The following is a 24,366-nucleotide window of genomic DNA, read 5'->3' on the forward strand; positions in this document are numbered from 1 at the left end:
GACCCTAGTGATCTTCCCATCTAGCCACAGTGGGAGCCACTGATGGGTGAGGAGGCACCTGCACAGGCTTAGCTGGAGGAAACCTCAGGGACAATACGGCAAACCTAAGGGCCAAGAAGGAAATAATAAATATCTTTTATGAGTTTATGATTTACCAGGTTTACTCTTAAGCTGCAGAAAAGCTAGACAGCCATCAGCAGGTGGAAGGCTTCAAGTTAAGCAATCCTCTGTTCAGGCTTTGCTAGGTAATTAGACACTTAGGGAGAAAGGAGATATACATAAAACGATTTTTGATTTAGTCACCAAGGCCGATAATGTGAGAAAGAGAAAGATGGAAGATACCCAGATTCTGTGACAGTGCAGTCTGACAATGAGCAGAGAAGAAATAGGGCCCACTTGAGAGGCGGGCTGAAGGTATCAGACTTGACTGAACCAGCTTAACATGGGGGAGGACACAGCAGGGGGCAGAACCAGCTTAATGGTGGGGGGGCGGGGGGGGGCACACAGAGTTGCAAAGAGAAGTGAAGGAAAGGGACTTGTGTGCCACCATAAGGATGCTGACAAGTCACAAAGAAAACAGCTGAAGGGAAGTTTCCCAGGGAAAAGCACAGGACAAGAGACCCCTGGGCCTTATAGAGTCCCTGAGGGCATGGGCTTAGTGTACAAATCCTGGCAGTGCATTCTCTATTCCAAGTGGCTGAAAGCAAGTGCTAGGACACCCAGAGCCCAGGCAAAGACTGCAGGCCTGAGTGAGATGAAGCACAGGGAGAGCACTTAACGGGGGCGGGCTCAAAGGCCAGCATGGTGCCTCCTGGATCCCTCTTCACCTGAAAGAATGGAGGCAGTGCTCCCGGCAAAACTCATACTCAAGGCAGAATGTGGATGCCAGGAGCTTGGGATTAAGGAGGCAATAGACAGGACTGCAGATGTGCAACTGACACTGAGAGGCAAACCTGGTGAGGAAAAAGGGGTCTCAGTTGCAATGTGGAAACTGCAGGTGCTATCACTGAAAACTTCTGAACTTTTAAAGTCAAGTTTTTTTTTTAATGTCACCCTCTAGGAAAAGATGCAAATTCTGTGGGGTGTGAAAAGGAGGGAAGAGAAGGGAATTTTTGTTTTTGGCCATGCCCTCAGCATGCAGAAGTTCCTGGGCCAGGTACTGAACACAAGCCACAGCAGTGATAATGCCAGAGCCTTAACCCACTGTGCCAATAGGGAACTCCAAAAAGGAGATTCCTTTTTTTTTTTCTTCAGCTGCACCTATGGCATATGGAAGTTCCTGGACCAGGGGAAGAACTGGAGCTGCAGCTGCAGGCCTGTGCCACAGCCACAACAACACTGGATCTCAGCTACATCTGTGACCCATGCCATACGTGTGGCAACACTGGATCCTTAACGCATTTCTACCAGGGAACTCTGAGAAGGAAATTTTTAATCCATTTATTAATCTCTGGGTAGAGCAGAGGATGGGATTCACTTTAGTACTTTTAAGGGCAGAGCTACAAAGTGGGCAGAGCAGAAAGAAACAGCTCATAGGAAGAGCAAAAACCTGATCTACTATACAGAGACCAATATCCGAAAATATTTCAATCCAACCCATAACCTATATAGTTTTGTCTTCCTTTTAACAACTGAGCCCTGAAAATGATCAGATCTTTCTGCAATCCCACTGTCCTAGATCTCCCCTGCCTCGAGTCTTCTTTCCAACAAAACCTCTGAAAAGGACTGAATCTCATAGGAGCTGGGCCTTCTACTAGCCTTTATTTATCTCAAGTGCCCAGAGCCCAGGACTTGGCACAGAGAAGAGGATTAAAATACCAAAACCTTATCTGTCCTTTCTCCATCAGCCAGAAGACATCAGAGAGAAAAAAAATGGGTTGCAGAAAAGCAGCTGTCCTGGGTTAAAAACTGGGCTACTCAATAGCAATTTACACTAGATGATTCTCTGTCGTGCACTGTAGGCTTTTAGCAGCACCCCTGGCCTCTCCCTCTAGCTCTCAAGACACACACCCTCCCGACAACCCAGCATGACAATAAATCTGTCTAGATGTTGCCAAAAATTTCCTGGGGTGGCAAAATCACATCTATTTGAGAACTATTGGTTTACTGGTGACATGGCAGATGAGGTGATCAGAAACCAGACTCATCTGCAGGGTCATTGTCATGAGCCAATGCCTGCTTGTGGCTTTTCTCTAGAAACTAAAGAGAGAGGCTGCTTGTGGGAAAACCCTACCCTGCCAAGACCTGGAAGAAGCAATGCTGGGTCATAACAGGGGCAAATGAACCCATTTGCATCTTCTCCCTCACGAAGAGGGGTGCCAGGCACATGCCAGGGAGCTGGGACCCTTGGTGTGGCTGGGATGCCAAGTGTAAGCTGTGCTGTTATTCCTGTGTGACCTGAAGGTCCTGTGACCAAGCGTGGTCCTCACGTGCCTACCACGAACATCCACCTCTGAGGGTGAGCTGGAGAAGTCTACTTACAAAGAATTTAAAATCTGCTCCATCTTATAAGGAAAGGCCCAAGGAGGGAAATACTCAGGTCACATTATCCTCACCAGAGAGGGACGGCCTCTCTAGGGCCACTGAAAAGCAGAAATATGTCAGATTTAACAAAGCCCCGTGAGGGTCAGAGCAGAAAATCTGAGAATTGACTCCTAGGCTTGAGTCAACTACCTGTGGCAAGGTAAAAATAAAGGGAACACTAACAACTATTGGCTCTGATTTCCCAGAACTATGCATTTAACAATGCTACAGTGCACACCCTACCGGAGAATATAGTAAGATATATAAGATTATTTTTCAAAGGAAAAATAATACCAATTTCTTAAGAGGTTGGTTATGAAATAAAAATCTAAAAAATTACTACCAAAGGAAAAATATTTATAAAAGGAAAAATAAGCCAAAATCACAACAAAATGACACAAAATACCTAGGAATGTTCTTGAGATTTCCTCTTTAAGAAAAACTATAAAACTTGATTGAATAGTAACTAAAAAAACCTATCATGTTCCTGAATGACTCCAAGATACCAACTCCTCTTTATTTTCTATGTGGATTAATTAAACCTTAATCAATATCCCAGTGGGGCTTTATTTCTCCATAAATTAGAAAATTATTTTTAAATCATTTTAACATAGGAAAATGTGTTAATACAATGGATATTTTAAAGGATAATATTATTATTTTAACTATAAGTTTACACACGTGCAAACAAAAAAAATATATATTCCACTATGTGATGACTGTACTTCTAAGAAACCTTACATTATCAAAAATTGTCACATGAAATTATTCATTTCAGTTAGAAAAGGAGAATTAAATCTAGAAAGTAAGTAGTGACAGTTATTTTTCCCATACAAATTTCAATAATGAAAGTGGTTCTTTGTTATATTTTTATATATTATTACACATATATAGTTATTTAGAGTTAAAATAACAGCTAATCAAAACTACTAATGTCAACAAAAAACACAGAAATGCTTTCTTTTTTTGCCTTCTAATCCAGAAGTCTCAGGGCCAGTCCTGTCATATTTGGGACTTGACACTGCTCGACCTTGTGGTTTTCATTTCAATATAGATCACAAGCATAAACCAAAAGCAGCTGCCATGCACTGGAACAAAAGCACATGTGAGTATCTCATCTTTATTTACTTGCAGTGGTGGTTTTCCACTGCAGAGAGCTGTCTTCTCCTGATAAACAAACAATCGCATCATCCAAGCAAAGTAAATCTTGGTTCTTAACTGTTACATCCAATAGTGTTATGAACTCAAATGATGTAAAAAAAAATGCATTTGCACCAAAATATGTGTATTGTTGGTATTTGAATTTCCAAGTGTATGAATTTTTCTCTTTGCTCTTTAGAATGTTTAATACAATTCTTCCATGAGCATTTACAAGCCCATAATCTTAGAGAAAAGTTATTTTTTAATTAGGAAAAGCGGTTTCTAAAAAGTCACCTTTAATTTCACTACCTTACTCTCAATTATTCTGCTTTACAGTATTTTCCTCCAATCTTTATCAAACGTAGTTTTTACACAGATGTATAGAGACAGGGTCTACATAACTATTGGTTTCATAATTTTTACTTATATCTTGTAAGCACTGTCATGCTGTTCCATAATCTTCATAATTATTACTTAATACTCTGGATAAGAGTCCAATAGAATGATGTAATCTAAGTTATCAATTTCTCTCCAGTTAGGCATTTAGGTTGTTATATAGTCAATAAAAAGCTGGTGAAAACCCTTTGCATATATAGTGAATGCTTTCATTGGGATAATTTCCCAGAAATGAGATCATCACTTCAAAGGGTATGAACATTTTTATGTCTCTTGATAGGTATTACGTCTTTCAAAAGGACTGTCTGTGTTTATACTATACTCTGCAATGAACCTCTCCAAGTCTATTTACCACTACTGTACATACAGCACAGATCTTGATCATTTTTAGGTTTACTTTTACTAACTTAGCATCAATTAAACATTACCTTAATATTGCTCTAATTTGCACGTCTTTTATAACTCACAAGTTAAAAAAATTTCTCCTACCTGTGCTTTTTATTTGTGGTCACGTTCACATCTAAATTGGAAAAGCTTGTTCTCTGACAAGAGCAAGCGCTCTGAAGTGGAGATAACACAGGATTCGGAAACACCCATCAGTCTTCAAATGAGACAGACAAGGGATCAAAACTTGGCTCCGTCCTGCACGAAGTCCTTGCCAGTGACACTGGCTCACCGCAAAATGGAGTGACAGCTACCCCATGTGGCTGCTCAGGTGGTTTTCAGCCAGAGTATGCATGATAGTCACCTCTAAGGCTCTAACAGTTCCTAAGTCAGGTCTTACCCCAGACCGAATGCGTCAGAAACTCAAGGGGTACAGCCCAGGAGTGTGTGTTTTTTAAAAGTACCAGCAGTGACGACCCTTCCCTGCAGGAGTGTTTCTGCTTTACATTCCTGGTGAAGCACCACATGCACAAAGCACACAACATTCTGTTCTCATTCTCAGAGCTGACCTTGCCTCCTCCTTCACTGAGAAAACAGACGGAGCACTCAGACTCCCCCAGCACACAGAACAGTGCCCTGCAGATCTGCATTCACGTTCTGCCTTCTCTTCTGTGTGATGAGCATGCTGCCTCCCCCTCTGCTTGCACACGGAGGGCCAACACTCTCAACCCACAAGGTCATGGACCAAGCGAGTGCCCCCTTTCTCCTGTGCATCAATTCTCCATCTGCTCTCTACCAGGCTCTTCCCATCAGCTTACAAAACACATTGTCACACACATCGTCACACAGACGTGCGTGCGTGCACACATACACACACACACACACCCTTTCTTACTTCCTACCCATCTCTGGTTTTCACCCATTTCTGTTCCCCTTTAAGGCAAAACTCCCAAAAAATGGTTTACACCTGCTGCCTCCAATCCTCTTTTCTCTCTTGAACCCACTCCAGTTAGGCTTTCATCTCTTTAGAAACAGTATAGTAAGATAATGAGCCATCCCCTTTCCAAGTCCAAGGGTAAATTCTTGGTCTCCTCCTACTTGATCTATCCACAGCTCTTTAACATAGCTCACCATGTCCTTCTTGAAGGCTGTGTTCACTCTCCTACCAAACGGGCAGCTCCTTTCAAGTCTTTTGACGGCATCTCCTCCCCGACCATGAAGCACTGCGACTCCACCACTCGCTTGGTACTAGGACTTCTTTTCTACCATCAGTCCTCTGGTGGACTCAGTCTCACTGCTTTAATATCATCGATGGGCAAATCATTCCCAGGTAAGGGAATCCTATCTTCAAGCCAGGCTTTGCCCATGAAACCCAGATTCATCTACACAACCACACTCCACACACCACTGTAAACATATGTCCAAACCCAAACTTCTCTTCACTCCATCCCAAATCGGATGCTCAAAGTCCACTTTATCTCAATGGCCCAGGCCCCCAAACCCAAAAATCATCTCTAACTCCTCTTTCTTTCCTGGCTCACAACCAGTATGAAGCAAATCCCACTGGCCTGTCCTTAAAAATCTAGAAACAGATGACTTCTCACATCCTCTACTGCTCCCACTTGCCCCGGCCACCACCTCTCATCTGGACACAGCATTAACCTCCAGCGGTTCTGCTTGGTCCCCACAGACCCTTTTCCACAAAGAACCAGATGGAGGGTTGAAACGTAAATCAGATCACATTTGCTCCTCTGCTCTAAACCCTTCAGTGGCTTCCCAGCTCACTCAGCATAAAAGCCAAAGTGTCAACTGTGGTATCCAAGGCCCTACACGATTTGACAGCTACCTTTCTAACCTCAAATCCCCTAACCCCCTCTGCTCTAGCTGTACAGTCTCCCTCCTGGTTTTCATACAAGGCTCCCTCTGCCCAAAACATCCTTCTCTATATTTTCACACAGTTCACTCCCTCATCTCCTTCAAGTTTCCGCTAAATTGTCATTATCCACGAGGCCATCCCAAACCATCCTATATAAAGTAGCATTCCCACCCTCAGCCTACTATTCCTGTCACCCTTATCCTCTCCATATTCCGCCACTGAATGTAACACTCTCCATGTGTGTATGTGTATGTGTGGTGTATCTTTAGGTTTTTTTATCTGTTAGTCCCTCTGTGCTCTAATAACATAAAATTACACAAGGACAAACACTAGGTTTTGTTCCCTGCCATCTCCTCAGGGCCTGGCACATACTAGGTGCTCGAGATATATCTGAAGAAGTTTGAGAAGACATCTGCAGCAATTAAACAATAACAGGTTGCTATATAAATTTGAAAAAGAACATTTAGATAACAAAAAAGAGCTCCTGAAAAAAGAAGACATAAAACTCAAGAGAAGATAAATGTAGATGTAGAAATCTCGCATAGAGCAGAGCAAAATGTCAGAAGTGAAAAATAGGACTGAAAAGATAAGAAAATTAGGCAATCTTTCCAAAACATCCAAGTGTCTGAATAAAACACATGCCAAGAGAGGATAATGCAATTCAAGGAAACTTTCGGCAGCTCTGCCCATAAGCTTCCTGACTGACAGAGCCTACTGAGTGCCCAGCATAAAGGCGGCCTCATAATCACAAGATTTCAGATACCATGGACATAGAAGATCCAAGAAGCATCCAGAAAATGGGATAATATATAGGTTTTTCCAAAAGAATCAAGGGTTAGAATAGCACTGGATTTCCTACCAGTACCAATGGAAACTAGAATACAGTGGATCACTGTGTTCCAAACACAGAGAAAATAATTTCAAGCTTGCACTATTACACCCATACAATTGTTAAGGAAGTATAAAAGTAGATACAATAAAGTCATTTTCAGACATGAAAGGTTTCAAAGCTATTTACTGCCATGTTTCCTTTCATGAGAAGCTACCAGAGGATATGCTTAGCGAAATGAGAGAGTAAACCAACAATGAAGAAATTATGGTATCTAAGCACCTCAGAGAGAGGTAAGAACAACTCAAAGTGACAGCCGTGCAGTCGGCCTACTGAGCAACCTTTCCAGATTGTGTCAGAAGACTTGGAGAGGGAGTTCTCTTGTGGTACAGCTGGTTAAGGAGCCAGTGTTGTCAATGCAGTGGCTTGAGTAGCTGCTGTGGCACAGGTTGGATCCCTAGCCTGGGAACTTCCACATGCTGTGGGTGTAGCAAAAAAAAAAAAAAAAAAGAAGAAGAAGAAGAAAAGAAGAAGACAACGATGATGAATTGGAGAGAGAATTTTTCAAGAAATGAAAAGGAGAGTCTACTCACTGTGTTTGGATGCACTGGATACTAGAATTCACACAACCAGGGAATAGTTTGAAAACATATAAGAAACAAAGCAAACAAAAAGATTCTTGGAAAACAAACAGGGCACAGGAAAGGAAAAGGAATTCTGGCATGCTACACAGCTCTGCTTCTACACTAGTTAATATAAATATAAGTGCTGAAAATAGTTACAACTAAAATGTATTGGAAAGATGGCAGGGATAAAAGCAAAGATGTGTGAAGTGGTAGTGGTGGATGGTGAAAAAGCCAAACCCTTAACCACTGTAGAAAAGCAATAAATAATAACAAAAACTGAAATTTGAAGTTAAGGAGCTAAGTTGTATGTTGTTGCTTCTGGGGAGCTAAAGGGCTTAAGGCTTCTGTTTTTCATAAAAGAAATATCTGTCTCTTTATCTGTCTGCATATATACCTGTGGTAAAAATAAAAATTCTGTCGCAAGACCTTACCACACTAAATTAGTAGTAGAACTAGATACAACTTTTCAGAAAGACAATTTAGCAAGTGTGTATCAAAATGTTAAATGGGCACACACTTTGACCTGGCCATCCCACCTCTATGAACCAAGAAAATCATTTTATAGCAGGAAACATATAAGCATGAATTAGGATATTCACCACTGTTCATTCTGCTAAAAAATTAGGAACAAACACAATTTTATGCGATAATGGATTAAGTAAAACGTACATGATGAAATATAGCATAATCATAAAAGATGGAGTTAGAATCCATATTTGCCAAGATGGGAAGATGCCAACATTTCATTGCAGGGGGGGGGAAGAGTTATAAAAGATCAGTTTATACATAATTTTCAACTTTCTGGATTCTCTTTTCCTAAATGGCCACATGGCTTTCTCATCTTATTCAGGTTTTCAAACATTTCCTCCTCAGAGGGGCTTTTTCAGAGCACCTTTTCTAAAACAGTCAACTCTTCCCTGACAGCCTCACCCTGGATCCTTCCATCAGCCACTGCGCACAGGCCCAGACCTCCTAGGTTTGAATCCCAGCACGACTGGGGGCTACCTGTGAGACAACAGGCAGGTTAAGTCCTTCTGCTTGGTTTCCTCACATGGAGTAAAAAAGTCATAACATACAGCTGACATTTACATGTTGAGAGGAAAAACTGATTTACCCTGTGAGTGAGCTTGGTATAAATAAAGGTTCCATGCATATTTGTTACCAAAATTATCTCTCTTTTGTACTCTATTGGATTATATGGATTTTTTTTTCTCATGATGAAAATATATCTTTTGTACAAAAACGAGAATACTTTTGTGAAAAATGATCTCACTTTAAAAATGCAAAAAGGAGTTCCCGTTGTGGTGCAGCAGAAATGAGTCCGACCAGGAATCATGAGGTTGTAGGTTCAATTCCTGGCCTCACTCAGTGGGTTAAGGATCTGGCGTTGCCGTGAGCTATGGCGTAGGTCGCAGACTCGGCTTGGATCTGGCATTGCTGTGGTTCTGGCATAGGCCAGCAGCTCTAGCTCCCATTAGACCCCTAGCCTGGGAACCTCCATATGCCACGGGTGCAGCCCTAAAAGAAAAAAGAAAAGAAAAGAAAAGTAAAGAACAGAAAAGAAAATGCAAAAAGCAGTTGTTCCCATGTCTCAGTGGTAACGAAGCTGGCTAGTATCCATGACCGCAGGTTGGATCCCTGGCCTCGCTCAGTGGGTTAAGAATCCATCATTGCCATGAGCTCTGGCATAGGTCACAGACGCAGCTCAGACCCAGCATTGCTATGGTTGTGGCTGTGGCAATGGCATGGGCTCTAATTTCAGCCCCTAGCCTAGGAACTTCCACATGCTGTGGGTGCAGCTTTAAAAAGCAAGAAAAAATAAAAAGGAGGGAGAGAGAAAAGAGAAAGAACATATGATGCCACCACTTGTCAATTACATAAATAAGAAGTTAATTCAGGAGTTCCCATTGTGGCCCAGCAGAAACGAATCTAACTAGTAACCATGAGGTTGTGGGTTTGATCCCTGGCCCTGCTCAGCGGGTTAAGGATCCAGTGTTGCCTTGAGCTGTGGTATAGGTCGAAGACGCATCTCGGATTTGGCATTGTTGTGGCTGTGGTGTAGGCTGGCGGCTACAGCTCCGACCCCTAGCCTGGGAACCTCCATATGTCTCGAGTGCAGCCCTAAAATTAAAAAAATTAAAAAAATAAAAGAGTCAATTCATCCCTATCCTCCAGTTAGCAGCTACCAATTTTTTTCTCTTGTATTCATATAAATCTTTTTTTATTAAAGAAAACCAAGATCATGCCACTTGCTTTTGTTTTTTTTTTCTACTGACCAGTATACTTTAGACATGGTTCTGCCACCTCCTTCTTTTTAAGTGCTACACAGTACCTACGTGCACTGTAGCCAGAAGGAGTTCTCAATGTTTTACTACCACAATGCTACACAGACTCTTACATACTCAACCTATGAGATGTCCAGAGGGGGCTGAATTATAAGGCGTGGATTTTTTTAAACTGCTTTAAATTAACTATTAAATAGATATAAAAGTATTTTAAAAAATCATGTCAGATATAAAACAACACAGTAATCACTGCACACCCATCACCCAGGTTAAACTATCAGTGTTTGAAGCTTCCCATTGCCACGCTCAGCTTCAATGGCAGAAACATGAGAGCTGCCATATATCTATCTTTTCATTTTTTTTCTGTCTTTGATAAAAGAAACTAATATCTTGTTATTGCTTCATTTTTAATTTCTTTAGTTATTACTAAGTATAGTATCTTCCCATAGGTTGATTGGCTATTTGTATTTCTTTTTCTACAAATTGTTTACTTATTTCCTTTGTTCATTCTTCTACTGAAGTGACTGGGATATATTACTTTTTGATTTATATAAACTCTTTGCATATTAAGGCTATTAATCCATTGCTATTACACATGCTGCAAACAGTACCATATCCTTCATACAAAGCTTTACTTTTTTATGTAAAGAGATCTACTCTGGCTTCCCAAGTTTAGATGAATATTTTCCCATATATTCTTTAGATTTTTTTTCTTAACACTTAGATCTTTAATTGATGTATATTTTATTTTCATGTATGGTAGGAAATGGGGCTCTATTTTCTTCCAATAGCATTTATTGAATAATTCCTTTTTCAATTAATGTGAAGGTTTTATTATATAATCAAATTTTCATACATACATATATATAGATGTAAGTATGGGTGCACATGTGTATGTACTTATGTGTACATAAGTGTGTACATATGTATATATAAAGGCAGACCTAGATTTACTGAGCTTCCCTTTACTATACTTCACAGACACTGCATTTTTACAAATTGAAGGTTTGAGACAACACTGCATTGAGCAAATCTATCGACAACATTTTTCAACAGCATTTGCTCACTTCATGTCTATGCCACATTTTGGTAATTCTCACACTATTTCCAACTTTTTCATTATTATTCTACTCGTTATGGTGATCTGTGACCAGTGATCTTTGTCTTTTTTTTTTTTGTATTTTTTTTTTGCCTTTTCTAGGGCCACTCCTGTGGCATATGGAGGTTCCCAGGATAGGGGTCTAATCAGAGCTGTAGCTGCCGGCCTACACCACAGCCATAGCAACGTGGGATCCAGGCCATGTCTGCAACCTACACCACAGCTCATGGCAACACCGGATCCTTAACCCACGGAGCAAGGGCTGGGATCAAACCTGCAACCTCATGGTTCCTAGTCGGATTCGTTAACCACTGAGCCACAACGAGAACTCCTGTGACCAGTGATCTTTGATGTGACTACTATGACTCACTGAAGGCTCAGATAATAGCATTTTTTAACAATAAAGTACTGTTAATTAAGGTATGCACATTGTTTTTCTAGCCATAATGCATCTGCACACTTAGACTACGATATAGCATAAATGTAATTTTTATATGCACTGGGAAACAGAAAAAAAAATACAATTCACTTTACTGCAATATTTCCTTCATTACAGTTGCCTGGAATGGAACCCACAGTATCTCCAAGGTGTGCCTCTGTGTGTGTGTACATACAGATGGTGCACACATCTGCTTTGGACTCGGCTCTCTTCCGCCGTGCTAAGCCTGCATAACACAATGAGCAAGAGCAAAAGAAATCACTCACCTGTCCTTCCTCGTCAAAAGCCATGACCACCACAGCAGCTCCAAACTTCTTAACCCTTCTGGCCTTCTCTAGGAAGTCATCCTCGCCCTCCTTCAGACTGATGCTGTTCACGATGCACTTCCCTTGGCAGCACTTCAATCCAGCTTCAATCACAGCAAAGTTGGAAGAGTCGATGCACAAGGGCACCTGAGACCAGAAAGGAGAGAGTCAGAAAGATTGCAGGTCACCACAGACTCCCTCCCGAGGACTCGCAAATACTCCCTCTTCTTTAGAGAAACAATAATTGAGTAACAGTAGTGTGACAAGAGACAGGGTTTTAATCTTCTTCCTAAGCCCTTGTTCTTAGAGCCCAAAATACCTGGAATAAATCCAGTCTTACAAGAGACCCATCATGGGCCAGAAACTGATCACTCAAAAGATCATAGCTAAAAAGCAGAAATCGCCTACGTCATTTTACTGGCTCCCCCTCTGATTCTGACTTTGAACAAGTCACTTACCTTCTCTGTACCTTAAATTCTCAAAATATTTACTCCCAGAGAGGTGATGAGGCTTGTCAGTAAGTGAATAAAGGACGGGTTAATGTTATTCACTGCTTACCACAAGATTTCTAACTTACACATTTGCTGAAGGCTAATTTTTAAAAACGACAGCACTACCTCTCAAAGCACTAGGAAATTTCTAAAAAAAAAAAAAATTAAAAAGCTTCAAAAATCAATCCTCATCACAAATTCGATGGTAGAGGAAAGCAGTGAGATTTTTTAAAGTTTTCAGAATCCATCTAAAATTTTTGAAAATACTGCCACAAAAATTAACTTTCATCTTAAAAAACAATGTAAAAGCTGACATAATATACTACCTTGATTTAATCCCATTTTATACTTTTGTCTTACTCTGATAAGTCTCTTCTTCCTGCAATAAGGAAGGATTAACTGAGTTCCTTTGTCTATGGTAGGAACAGACCTAATGAATTGGTAGGAACAGGTAAGTATACCCTTCAGAGACTTGAAAAGTTGATTCTTAGTCTATCCAGACATCACAGGAAACTCAATCAGTTCTTGTGACCAATTCCAGAAGACCTGGAGACAGCCACACTGAAGTCACATCTCTCTCTCTCTCTCTGAATTCTGGTTTATTTCAAAGGGCTACCATTAAGTGAGAACACTGACAATCAGAAACCCATTAGGCTTTCTACACAGAAAAACAGGAAACCAGTGCATGAGATGACAGAGGGAGAGACAAGTGACAAAGGTAAATGAGTGACAGAACATCACATGTGGGTTCCCTTGAGGAATAAAAATTTGTACAACCTTGGCAATGTCAGGCTCAGAGGCGATGAAGTTGCAAAACCTGGCCATTGCACTGGGACCGTCTAGCATGCCATCATCCATATTGATATCCAGCACCTGGGCTCCCATTTCCACCTGCATTTTGGCAACACTCAGAGCTTCCTGAAGAAGAAATTTAAGAGGGACCAGCATTAGGAGAGGGAAACTCAAGAGAAGGGGACAAGAGTGGTCCTTCACCACCCCCAGCAGTCCTTTTAGACTACACTAGGCTCTGACCTGCTCCCCATCATCACAGAGGACCTTTCTCAATCATCCATTCCATCATAGTACATCATGCTCAGAATCCACCGAGGCTGATTCCTCACCCTGCTCTTCCAGGCCCTCTGGGACTGGCCTTCTCTTCTTACCTGACTGCATTTTCCCCTCCCCTGTTCCACTCCCTCCCCACCAAACGCCCTGTACCCAGCCGAGTCCACTTCTACTTCTGTGTCACAGACCACATTGTTCCCTCTGCTTGGAATACAATCTCCTTCCATCCCATACTGTTTAAGACCCAGCTTGAGTCCCATCTCCTCCAAGAAAAGTCCTCAGAAAGACCATATCAAATGTATCTAACGCTGCAGTGTTAGATAAGCAAAGCATTTACTGCAGGCTGTGGACAGAAGTTATGTGAAATATGAGTTAAATAAACTTTCTATGCTAAAAGGATTTTCAAATCTTTTTAATATAGAATTAACACACTATAAACCTCCAAATACAAAATACAATATGCAGTATTTCTCATATATGCTCATCTGGTAGGATCAGGGTTGCAGAGAACATGCTTTGGGAAACATAGCTTATTCCACAATAACCTGCTGCCTCTAAACGTCTGTAACAGTTACAAATATTATCATGTGATATATTGCATAATCATTTCCTCATGATTTCACTGAAACCGAATTTTAAGTGTTTGGAAATTTAGAAAGATCTTGGGTATCTCCACTCTCCTTTGAACAATGCTGGGCAAAACAGACGTGTTTGATAAAGCTTTCTAACTGGCTAGTACAGCAGAGACTTTAAGTCTTCATTGCATATTTCACTGCACAATAAAATCAGCAGGGATAAAACTAATAGTAGATTTCTATGCTGTCCTACTTTTTTCTTAGCCCAAGAAAACCAAGCAGCAATTTTTAGCAATCACTGTGAAAGAATAGGCATGAGACCCTTCGGCACAGGCCTCAAAGAAAGACTACCAGTAATAATCCAAGGTTATACAGAGAAAAAGGACCACAATAAAATTCAGCAAATCGAAACATGCTTTTGGTATCAGCAGTATGTTAAATACTGTAAAGAAGAGAAGAAGTATAAGTCACAGTCCTTGCTCTTGAAGGGCTCACTTCTAGTTGGGGGTAGAAAAGCTACAAGCTCTGCTACAAAACATGTGCGTCCAAGGCCAGGACAGCCTAAGCCCCAGGAACGGTGTGGCCCCTGAGGACTGAAGCGGACAAAACTACCTGAGAGGTGGCATCTTTAGCGGGACCCTGGGAAATGAACCCAAAGGAACAGAGGACACAGCAAGCAACCTGGTCTGACCAGAGGTTGAAAGATGCAAAACAGAGATGCCAATGCCTTGACCTTTCCACATCATTAGAGCCACAGAATTACAGCTTGGCTCCAACCTTCCATATGGGAGTGATGGAGTGATTTGTTTAAAGATGTACAACTTGAGGAGTTCCTGTCATGGCGCAATGGAAACGAATCTGACTAGGAATCATGAGGTTGCAGGTTCAATCCCTGGCCTGGCTCAGTGGGTTAAGGACCGAGTGTTGCCGTGAGCTGTGGTATAGGTTGCAGACACAGCTCGGATCTGGTGTTGCTGTGGCTCTGGTGTAGGCCGGCAGCAGTAGCTCCTATTAGACCCCTAGCCTGGGAATCTCCATATACAGTGGGTGCGGCCCAAAAAAGACAAAAGCCAAAAAAAAAAAAAAGAAAATTGTACATCTTGAGCAAGAAGACGGGACTAGACTTTCTCTCAGGTCCATTCCATTAACCACAGAATCTTGAGGGGTCACTGACTCATGGGGAGCTCACATCCAATGAGGAGTCACTCCTACCATTCTCCTCCCCATGACGAGGCAGAGAGAGCAGAGCATGAAGGTTTGTGCTTGGGGGACTTAGGGTCTATCATTCACTTGCTGTGAAACAACAGGCTAGGGGTTTAATCGCCCCCGAAGCCTCCAAGTGCGCATCTGTAAAATGAGGATAACAGCTGTACCTATCTCACGGGGCTGTAAAGATTAAACAAGTAATGCTATAAAGCACCTGGCACAGCAACTCACTATAGCAAGACCTTACAAAATGACAGAGTTCACTCCCACTCATTTGCTTCTTCTTAAAATGCCATCCGCTCTCAGTACCAAATCTACCAAATATGAGAGCTGAAAGGAATACCACAGAATGGTCCTAAAAGTCAAAACATAAATAGAAACACTGCCAATCCAACAACTGTATAGAACCAGGAAAGGGCATAGGATTCTGGAAGGGAACAAACATGAACAAATACTGGAGGCATAAGTAGACCTCCTGGAATGTCAGGATGGAAGGCAATTTAGAGTCTAAATGGAGGGGACTGGGTGATGGCCTGAGGAGTCTGGGTTTTATTTTGTGCCCCAAAATGCCACCCCGTGAAGGTTTCTCAACTTGGGGAGGGTAACCGGGTAACTGGCCCTGGTTAACGTGCCCACTGAGGGAGGCCCTGAGGGAGGCCACCATAACAAGCCCATAAAGGATAACAAATGTGCCCTCTGATTCCAACCAGGCTGCTTTGAGGCTGGTTACTGGAAGATCTATTCCTAAAGGCTGCAAAACCTTAAAATGAGAGATTGATGAAAAAAATAAAATCATTAAAGCCCAGATCAGATTCCTCCATTTTTAACTCTGAATTTACATTAAATATATATATATACACATATATATATGTGTGTGTGTGTGTATATATATATCCAGATGTTTAGAGTAGGCTCAAACATTTGGTTTAGAGTAGGCTTTTAATTTGGATTCAATTTTGTTCATTCATAGAAGGCCCAAGCCTAAAAATACTATGGCTAAACTACCCTGCAAACTTTCCAAGGCAGGGCCTACTCTCTTTTGTGACTGCTCCTTAATTTTAGTTTATAGTTAACAGACGCAATAATACCATGTTAGAGGAAATGAACAGGAATTTACTTGGCTTTCCCTTCCCTTGGAAGGATTTGTAAGAAGCCAAAATGAGGACCGTCTTCAAATTTTTAAATTTATTTCACAATTAACAGAAACAGCTAGAACCTGGGTCGCTCCCATCTCATCCCACTTCATGCCCTGAATGCAGTCCTTTTTGACAAATACTGACACCACCAGCTTTGATTTTCCGAAGCCTCATCCTCCCACTGGCCCAACTGGCTGCAAACACACGTTACCGTTCTTCTCACCCTTCCCAGCAGCTCTGCTAGTAACACTACCAGAGGCAGAGCTGTTTCACTGGCTGTCTTGGCCATGAACACAGCAGATGCCTCAAGGGTCTTATTAGGATGCTCACTTCATACTTTCCTTCCATGATGAGTTTAGCAAACTTCTTGGATCCTGCAACATTACAGCGCTCTCCGATGTTAACGAAGTTGGTGTATGGTCCAATCCTGAAAGGTTCTAGACCTTAAAAGGAGAAGCATTTCGAAAATATTCTGAAAAGGCATATGACATGAGATACATAGAAAACAACTGTTTCCATGAGAAAGAAAGCTTCTGTGCCACAGCCTGTCTGACTAGCTAAGAAACCCCCAATGTGGAGACAGGACCATGGCCTTCTGCCCTAGGGACTTTTTTTTTTTTTTTTAGGGCCGCACCTGCAGCATATGGAGATTCCCAGGCTAGGGGTCCAATTGGAGCTGTAGCTGCTGGCCTACTCCACAGCCACAGCAACATGGGATCCAAACCACATCTGCAACCTAGACCACAGCTCACAGCAAAGCCGTCCTTAACCCACTGAGCGGAGCCAGGTATGGAACCTGAGTCCTCAAGAATGCTAGTTGGGTTGGTTACTGCTGAGACACAATGGGAACTCCATGCCCTAGGGATATTTAAACACAACAGAAGTCTGTATGTTTATAACCAGAACTCTCAAACGAAGAAATATTTCAGGGTTTTAAATTGCAAATTTCTCTGAAGAGCTGAATCATACCAGCTCTAAGAAACAAGGAAAATTATCATCAGATTCTTATTTAACCAAGAGCCTGGGGCAAAAGCCATAAAGTTAGAACCAAAAGAACTGCTCCAAGAGCTCCCTGGGGGCCTAGCCGTTAAGAATTTGGCATTGTCCCTGCTGTGGCTCAGGTTCAAGCCTTGGCCTGGGAACTTCCATATACTATGAGCATGGAGAAAAGAAAAGAAAAGAAAGGAAAAGAAAAGAAAAGAGCTGCTCCACAGCTATCCATTCAGACATCAGCTTGAATCCAGAAGGAGCAAGCATTCTAAATCTCACCAACAGTGTGTTTCGAGCCTTATCTTACCTCTCTGGTCCAGGTCCGAGGCCAAGAGCCAATAACCACCAGAGCCAAACATGATCACCATGAAGGGCCTGGGCTGAGTTTGGGAGACAGCAGATGCTGGGCCAGTCCATTATTCTTTCTGTTCCTCCTTCCTCCTTTACCAGGGGATAGTAACACCTCCCCTGTTACAGGCCAATTTAGGGGCACATCTCAGATAATTAATTTGGACACATCACACTGAGGTAACTAGCAATACACAGCCTGAAGCGCCACGACAGGAAAAGGTCTTTAACTGCTTTTGTTCTACTGGATATATTTACAGTATTAGGAGCAGGAGTCTTGCTAGACGGTTATGGGCAGGCTCTGGGGACGCCCAGCCTCAGGTCCGAGCCCTGTGCAGCCACCTCAGTGAACACCCAGGAGACTTCTCTCAGAGCCTCTGAGCTTAGAAAAGAGACCATAGTAGTATCTGCCTCACCATGCTGTCATAGAAAGGAGTAGGTAACACTGATAAGCATACAGTTAGCACCAATAATCATGGCTGTTCTCATTAGTAAAAGAAAATGGCTTTTGAGTCCTTGGCCAAAGCACTCGTTGAGGAAGAAACATAAGTGGGAGAAGGAAATAACGAAGGCAGGTAATTATAAGACTATCCCAGGTTTTTTGTTCCTGACCAGGAAGATTGTCACTTCTCAGTTTGGGCTTGTGATCTCCCTTTCAGATCTCCCTCGCCCCTCAGCGCCGGCCTCAGCACATCCCTGATCCTTAGTCAGACCCTGGGTTCCCAGGGCAGACGAGGAGGGGTGCCCATGTCTAAGTGCCGAAGAGGTCCTGTGCCACTGCCCTGAAAGCAGTTCACACAAAGCACTTCTGATATATTAGAAATGTGAAGTATCTGTTGTAAAATCTGCATTTTTCTCAAGTCCGCAATTTATAAAAGAACAATTAAAAAGAGGGTGTTTGAGGTCAGTCTTTTAAAATCTGAAGGTGATTTCAAAAACGAGCTAGAAATAGCACATTTGAATTTGAAGTTCAAATCAAAAGAAAGGATTCTTTCATTCTTACACATAAATTCTTTTCAAAAATCATAACTAGTTGGTTCTTTCCTATTTCGATTTTAGCAAAGGTTAACAATTTTAACTTAGTCTTTTACCTGAAGTCAATTAAAAGCTTCAAGATCTAAGGAAGGGAGTTCCCATCGTGGCGCAGTGGTTAACGAATCCGACTAGGAACCATGAGGTTGCGGGTTCGGTCCCTGCCCTTGCTCAGTGGGTTAACGATCCGGCGTTGCCTTGAGCTGTGGTGTAGGTTGCAGACGCGGCTCGGATCCCGCGTTGCTGTGGCTCTGGCGTAGGCCGGTGGCTACAGCTCCGATTCAACCCCTAGCCTGGGAACCTCCATATGCCGCGGGAGCGGCCCAAGAAATAGCAACAACAACAACAACAACAACAAAAAAAAAAAGACAAAAAATAAAAAAATAAAATTAAAAAAAAAAAAAAAAGATCTAAGGAAGAAGTAAACTATCCCACCGCACCTCCCTCTGACAAGAGCCACTTTTCAGGGTAGGGGATATGTCATAAATCATAAATCCCTCTCCCTCTATTCTCATCCTGTCTTCTGGGGTGGCCCGAACAGGAGTATTTCTAATCCAACTTCATTTTCACTCACTGAGATTAATTCTATGAAATATGTCCTGAGTGAGAAAAGTGGGTGTTACTTTTACTGTCACTTGTATTTTATTTCCCTTTTTTTAGGGGAACATATGGAACAAAAATATATCAATTTAGAGGAATATTAAATTCTCAAGTCTTAGGGTACATAATTCCCTAAGTGTGTGCTATTTGCAGGTTCTCTAAGAATTTGTTTACAAACTTTTTTGGTTTAAAGATACTAAGAATATGTCACTCAAGTATTGTGGAAAATATAGAAAATTTAAAGTTATTTTTCTAATAAGTCAGCATGATAACCTGTTTTACTAATGTTCCTTTTTTGAATGTCAAAACTCATTCTGAAAAAGGAAAGCTGCTGGAGTTCCTTTCGTGGCTCAGTGATAACAAGCCCAACTACGGTCCATGAGGTTTTAGGTTCAATCTCTGTCCCTGTTCAGTGGGTTAAGGATCCGGTATTGCCGTGAGCTGCAGAGGTCACAGACCCGGCTCGGATCTGGCGTTGCTGTGGCTCTGGCGTAGGCCGGCAGCTGTGGCTCCTATTTGACCCCTAGCCTGGGAACCTCCAATGCCACAGGAGTGGCTTTAAAAAAATTTTTTTTAATAAAAAAAAAAAAAATTTCCCACAGGACTGTTGGGAACAAAACAGAACAATAAATATCACAACTCTTTGTAAACATAAGAGCAGAACAATATTTTAGAAGCAAATACAATTTGCTAGGAAGAGGCTGCCATCATTACAAAAACTTGAGTCTGGGCAGCTTGGATTTTTTTAGCAACTAGCAGCAAATCTGATGATTAAAACTGAGTCTCTGGCCTGTGTACATTTTCGTAGCAGTGAACAATAATTCTAACCAAGGGCACCAGCTGTGCCTTCGCTCACATTTCCCCAAAGTCAATGTTTTCCCACTCTCTCCCCTGAAAAAACAAAGGGTTCTTTGCTAGAACTCCTTTAAATGCCAAGAAAAATACAAACTCGTCTTTGACCTAATAAACAAGGTCCTTGGCACGAACATCACTACCAGGAAAAAAAAACATACTAACTTAATCTAGAAATGATTTCTGAAATCATAAAAACCATGTTTTCACAACTTACCAGACAGCAGCATATGCCCTTCAAAAACGGTGGCAGGTGGAACTCTGGGCTTATAGTTTTTCACAGCTTCAGCAATTTCTCTGAGTTAAAAGAGAAAACACTCTATGAGTTCAGGATAAAATAAGTTTAATTAAACCAATTTCCAGCTATGAAATTAAGTCTGTTTAACATAATTATATACCTAGTTCCAAATGTGCAGAAACAATTACGCTTTTTAGTTTCCTCAGTATCGCACACAATGAATCTATAATCTGGAATGTTTCTGTACCCACCCTGTCTGCTGTGTACTGACTATACTGGGTTCTATGCTCAGAGACATGAACCTGAACACATGATGGTTTGCACAAATGCAAACGGCAAATCTCCTCCACCCTTTCTCAAACCCGAAGATGTTCTTTATTCCATCAAACCCACACATGAAACATGCCCTTGCTTCTCAGTCAATATTTTAAAAGAAAAACAGGCTTCATCATTGAGAAGGAAAAGCAAACAGGAGAGTAGGTGCCAGTAGTGAAGGAAATTAAATCCTTTGGGTCTATTTTTTTTTTTAAGCACGCACACATAGAAGGGAGGGCACAGGGTTCATCTGTCAAAGTTCTGGAGGCTGGAAGTCTCAGGTCAAGGTGCCAGGAGGCCTGGTTTCCTCTCTGCTTGGCTTCTGGCGGCTGCCTTTTCCCTGTGTCTTCACACAGTCCCATCCTCTGTATCTGTGTCCACACCAGTCATAATGGATCCGGATCCACTCATATGACCTCATTTTACCTCAACTACCTCTTTAAAGGTCCTATCTCTACACAGTCACATTCAGAGGAACTTAAGACTAGTAGGTCATCCTATGAATTTGGGGGGAAGGAGAACAATTCATCCCATAACCAAAGCTTAAATATTTAGAAGTGATCATCACCTGATATGAGCTGGTGTCGTACCACAGCATCCTCCAACGATATTGACCAAGCCATCCGTGGCAAAATCCTATGTTTAGGAAAAGCGAACGTTTTACAGAGTTCATCTGAATTTTAAGCTCCTCACTACCAATTCAGCAGAAAAAAAAGATCTACATTTCCTGAATAACTGCTTTTACATTTAAAAGAGAGCCAAACATACTTAACTCTAGATCTAAAGCTTTCACAAGCCTTGATTAAAAGCAGAGAACAGCTCACACACTATGAAATGCAGTGAGATACTTACTTGCCTATCCGATCATAATGAAGATTGTTCAACCTATATGCTGAGCAGAGAATGTAAGCTGAATAATGCATTTTCAAATAACATAAAGTAAGTTTTTAAATTTAAATTTAATTTAAAATGTTTGAAGAATTAAAAATTTAGGGAGTTCCCTTCATGGCTCAGCAGATGCAGCTTGGATCCTGCGTTGCTATGGCTGTGGCGTAGGCTGGCCCCTGAAGCTCTAATTCGATCCCTAGCCTGGGAACTTCCATATGTCATGGATACAGCCCTTAAAAGCAAGAAAAAAATTAAAAATTTAGTTCCTCAGTCACAACAGCCACATTTCAAGTGCTCCAATAACACATGTATGTGGCAGAGGACACTTACTGGACAGTGTGGATCTGGAGTTTAACCACAGCTAGTTTGAAGGACAAGATAATTGAGAAAGGAAGTCAGGAATGAAGAAGTCAGAGCACTGGAAAAAGCAGCTACATAAGATACTGATATCATAAGATTTAAATGAGAAATAACTTTGGAGAGAATGTCACTAAGACAGAAGCTATAAATTCAAAGAATGAGGGAAAGAGACCCAGGGTTACTAACAATGAGGGGTAGCATGGTTTCATGATGTACAGGAGAGGAGGATGACAGGGGAGGTGCCAAACCACCTGGCAGGTTGCTGGGTACAGGGTACCACCTGGGAGGGCTGCAGAGGAGGGCTCAGTTTCCGTTAGTTTGAGTTGGACCTCCCTGGGAATTTCCCAACAGCCACTGGTGCCCACTGTGGAGAAGGGTGCTGATAGCAAGCCTCCCTCCACTGCCTCCATCATCATAATTCATCTTAAACTTTTATTTGCTATATATACACTGGGATATCTTTAGGGAAGAAGTCTACTTCTTAATATTCTAAATCAAAAATTCCACTGCTCTATCTCTTAAAAACCAAATGAAAGCAGATTCTTGACCTTTAAGTGCATTGCCATCATGTGCGGAGTTTCATCATAGTCACCGAAGGTATTGGGAAGACCTAAGAAAGCATATTTCAATCATTAATGGGAACTAGCAATACAAAAACAACAGCAACAAAAATGACAGAGGAAAATAAACATCGATTATTTCTTATCCATTTGAAGGAAAAGCACCGCTACTCTATGGGACAGAATTTCTCCCACCCTCTCCCTTCCCCTTCCTGTAAAGGAAATGCATTATTACCTAGCTGCTGGGGGTGGGGTATGGGGTTCAGGGATGACCACATCCCTTTGAAATAATGAGCACCTGACATGCAATTAAAAGCAAACCAGCAGGAAAAGGACACATATAAACTGAAAATGGGATAGACAATGGCATTTCATGCAAATGGAAATGACAGGAAAGTGGGAGTCACAATCCTCATATCAGACACAACAGACATTAAAACAAAGACCATAAAGAAAAATAAAGGGGAGTTCACTGTTACAATCACCATGGAAACAGTACAGATGCCTCAGAAAACTAAATACAGACTATCGTATGATTCAGCAATCCCACTCCAGGGCATATATCTAGACAAAACTACAATTCAAAAAGATACATGCATCTGTATGTTCACAGCAGCACTATTCACAATAGCCAAGCCATGGAAGCAACCTAAATGTCCATCAGTGGATGAATGGATTAAGAAGATGTGGTACATACATACAATCGAATACTACTCAGCCATATAAAAAGAATGGGAGGAGTTCCTGTCGTGGCTCAGCAGAAACAAATCTGACTAGCACCCATGAGGACATAGGTTCCATCCCTGGCCTCGCTCAGTGGGTTGAGGATCCAGCATTGCTGTGAGCTGTGGTGTAGGTCGCAGACAGGGCTCAGATCTGGCATGGCTGTGGCTGTGGTGCAGGCCAGCAGCTACAGCTCCAATTGGACCCCTAGCCTGGGAACCTCCATGTGACTCAGGTGTGGCCCTAAAATTAAAAAATAAAATAAAAATAAAAAGAATGAAATAATGCCATCTGCAGTAGCATAGATGCAACTAGACATTCTCATACTAAGTGAAGTCAGAAAGAGAAGGACAAATACCATATTATATCACTTATAAGTGGAATCTAAAATATGGCACAAATGAACCTAACTGTAGAATAGAAACAGATTCAGAGACATGGAGAACAGACTTGTGGTTGTCAAGGGGGAGGGTGGAGTGAGTGGGATGGACTGGGAGTTCGGGGTTAGTAGATGCAAACTATTACATTTTGAATGAATAAGCAATGAGGTCCTGCTGTACAGCACAGGGAGCTACATCCAACCTCCTTGGATAGACCATGATGGGAAGATAAGAAAGGCAACGTATTGGATATGTGTGACTAGGTCACTTTGCTGTACAGCATAAACTGGCACAATGTTATAAATCAACTACACTTTAATTTAAAAAGCTCAAACAAACAAGCAAAACACAAGTAAGGCTTTAGCATCTGTATTTCCTGTTTTATTCGTTATCCTCTTCCGATTATCTTACACCTGGTGGGAAATAAAATTTATTGCATATGAAAACATATATATTGGAGAAAGAAGGCTAGAAAATGATTTTTAGCCCCAAGTAACTAAGCAGTGCCAAAAAAACATTCACCAGGGCGTATGATTAACCCAGAATGGATTACCAGTATTAAATGGATAGTTTGAATTGTCTACACGTATCTTTGGAATTTTTATACACAGTAAATTCAAAGTCCTAACTTAAAATGTTAGAGTAACAACACTCATGGCTCTTTGTCTGCTCATTTGCTGATACAGTGCAACAGAGAAGAGGGCT

General features: G+C 41.6%; 1 protein-coding gene across 2 annotated transcripts in view; it reads right to left on the reverse strand.

Moving 5' to 3' along the window:
• Window positions 1-24,366, reverse strand: part of MTR (5-methyltetrahydrofolate-homocysteine methyltransferase) — a 105,535-nt gene that overhangs the window by 51,924 nt on the left and 29,245 nt on the right. For both annotated transcript variants that reach the window (XM_047759699.1, XM_047759698.1), the window contains exons 10-15: window positions 22,547-22,608; window positions 21,319-21,386; window positions 20,415-20,494; window positions 16,706-16,818; window positions 13,171-13,311; window positions 11,864-12,049 (exon numbers count right to left, since the gene is read on the reverse strand). In XM_047759699.1, the coding sequence (XP_047615655.1) occupies window positions 11,864-12,049; window positions 13,171-13,311; window positions 16,706-16,818; window positions 20,415-20,494; window positions 21,319-21,386; window positions 22,547-22,608 (650 nt within the window). The remainder of the gene's footprint in view (window positions 1-11,863; window positions 12,050-13,170; window positions 13,312-16,705; window positions 16,819-20,414; window positions 20,495-21,318; window positions 21,387-22,546; window positions 22,609-24,366) is intronic.

This window comes from Phacochoerus africanus, chromosome 15 (genome assembly GCF_016906955.1).
Source record: "Phacochoerus africanus isolate WHEZ1 chromosome 15, ROS_Pafr_v1, whole genome shotgun sequence".
NCBI lineage: Eukaryota > Metazoa > Chordata > Mammalia > Artiodactyla > Suidae > Phacochoerus > Phacochoerus africanus.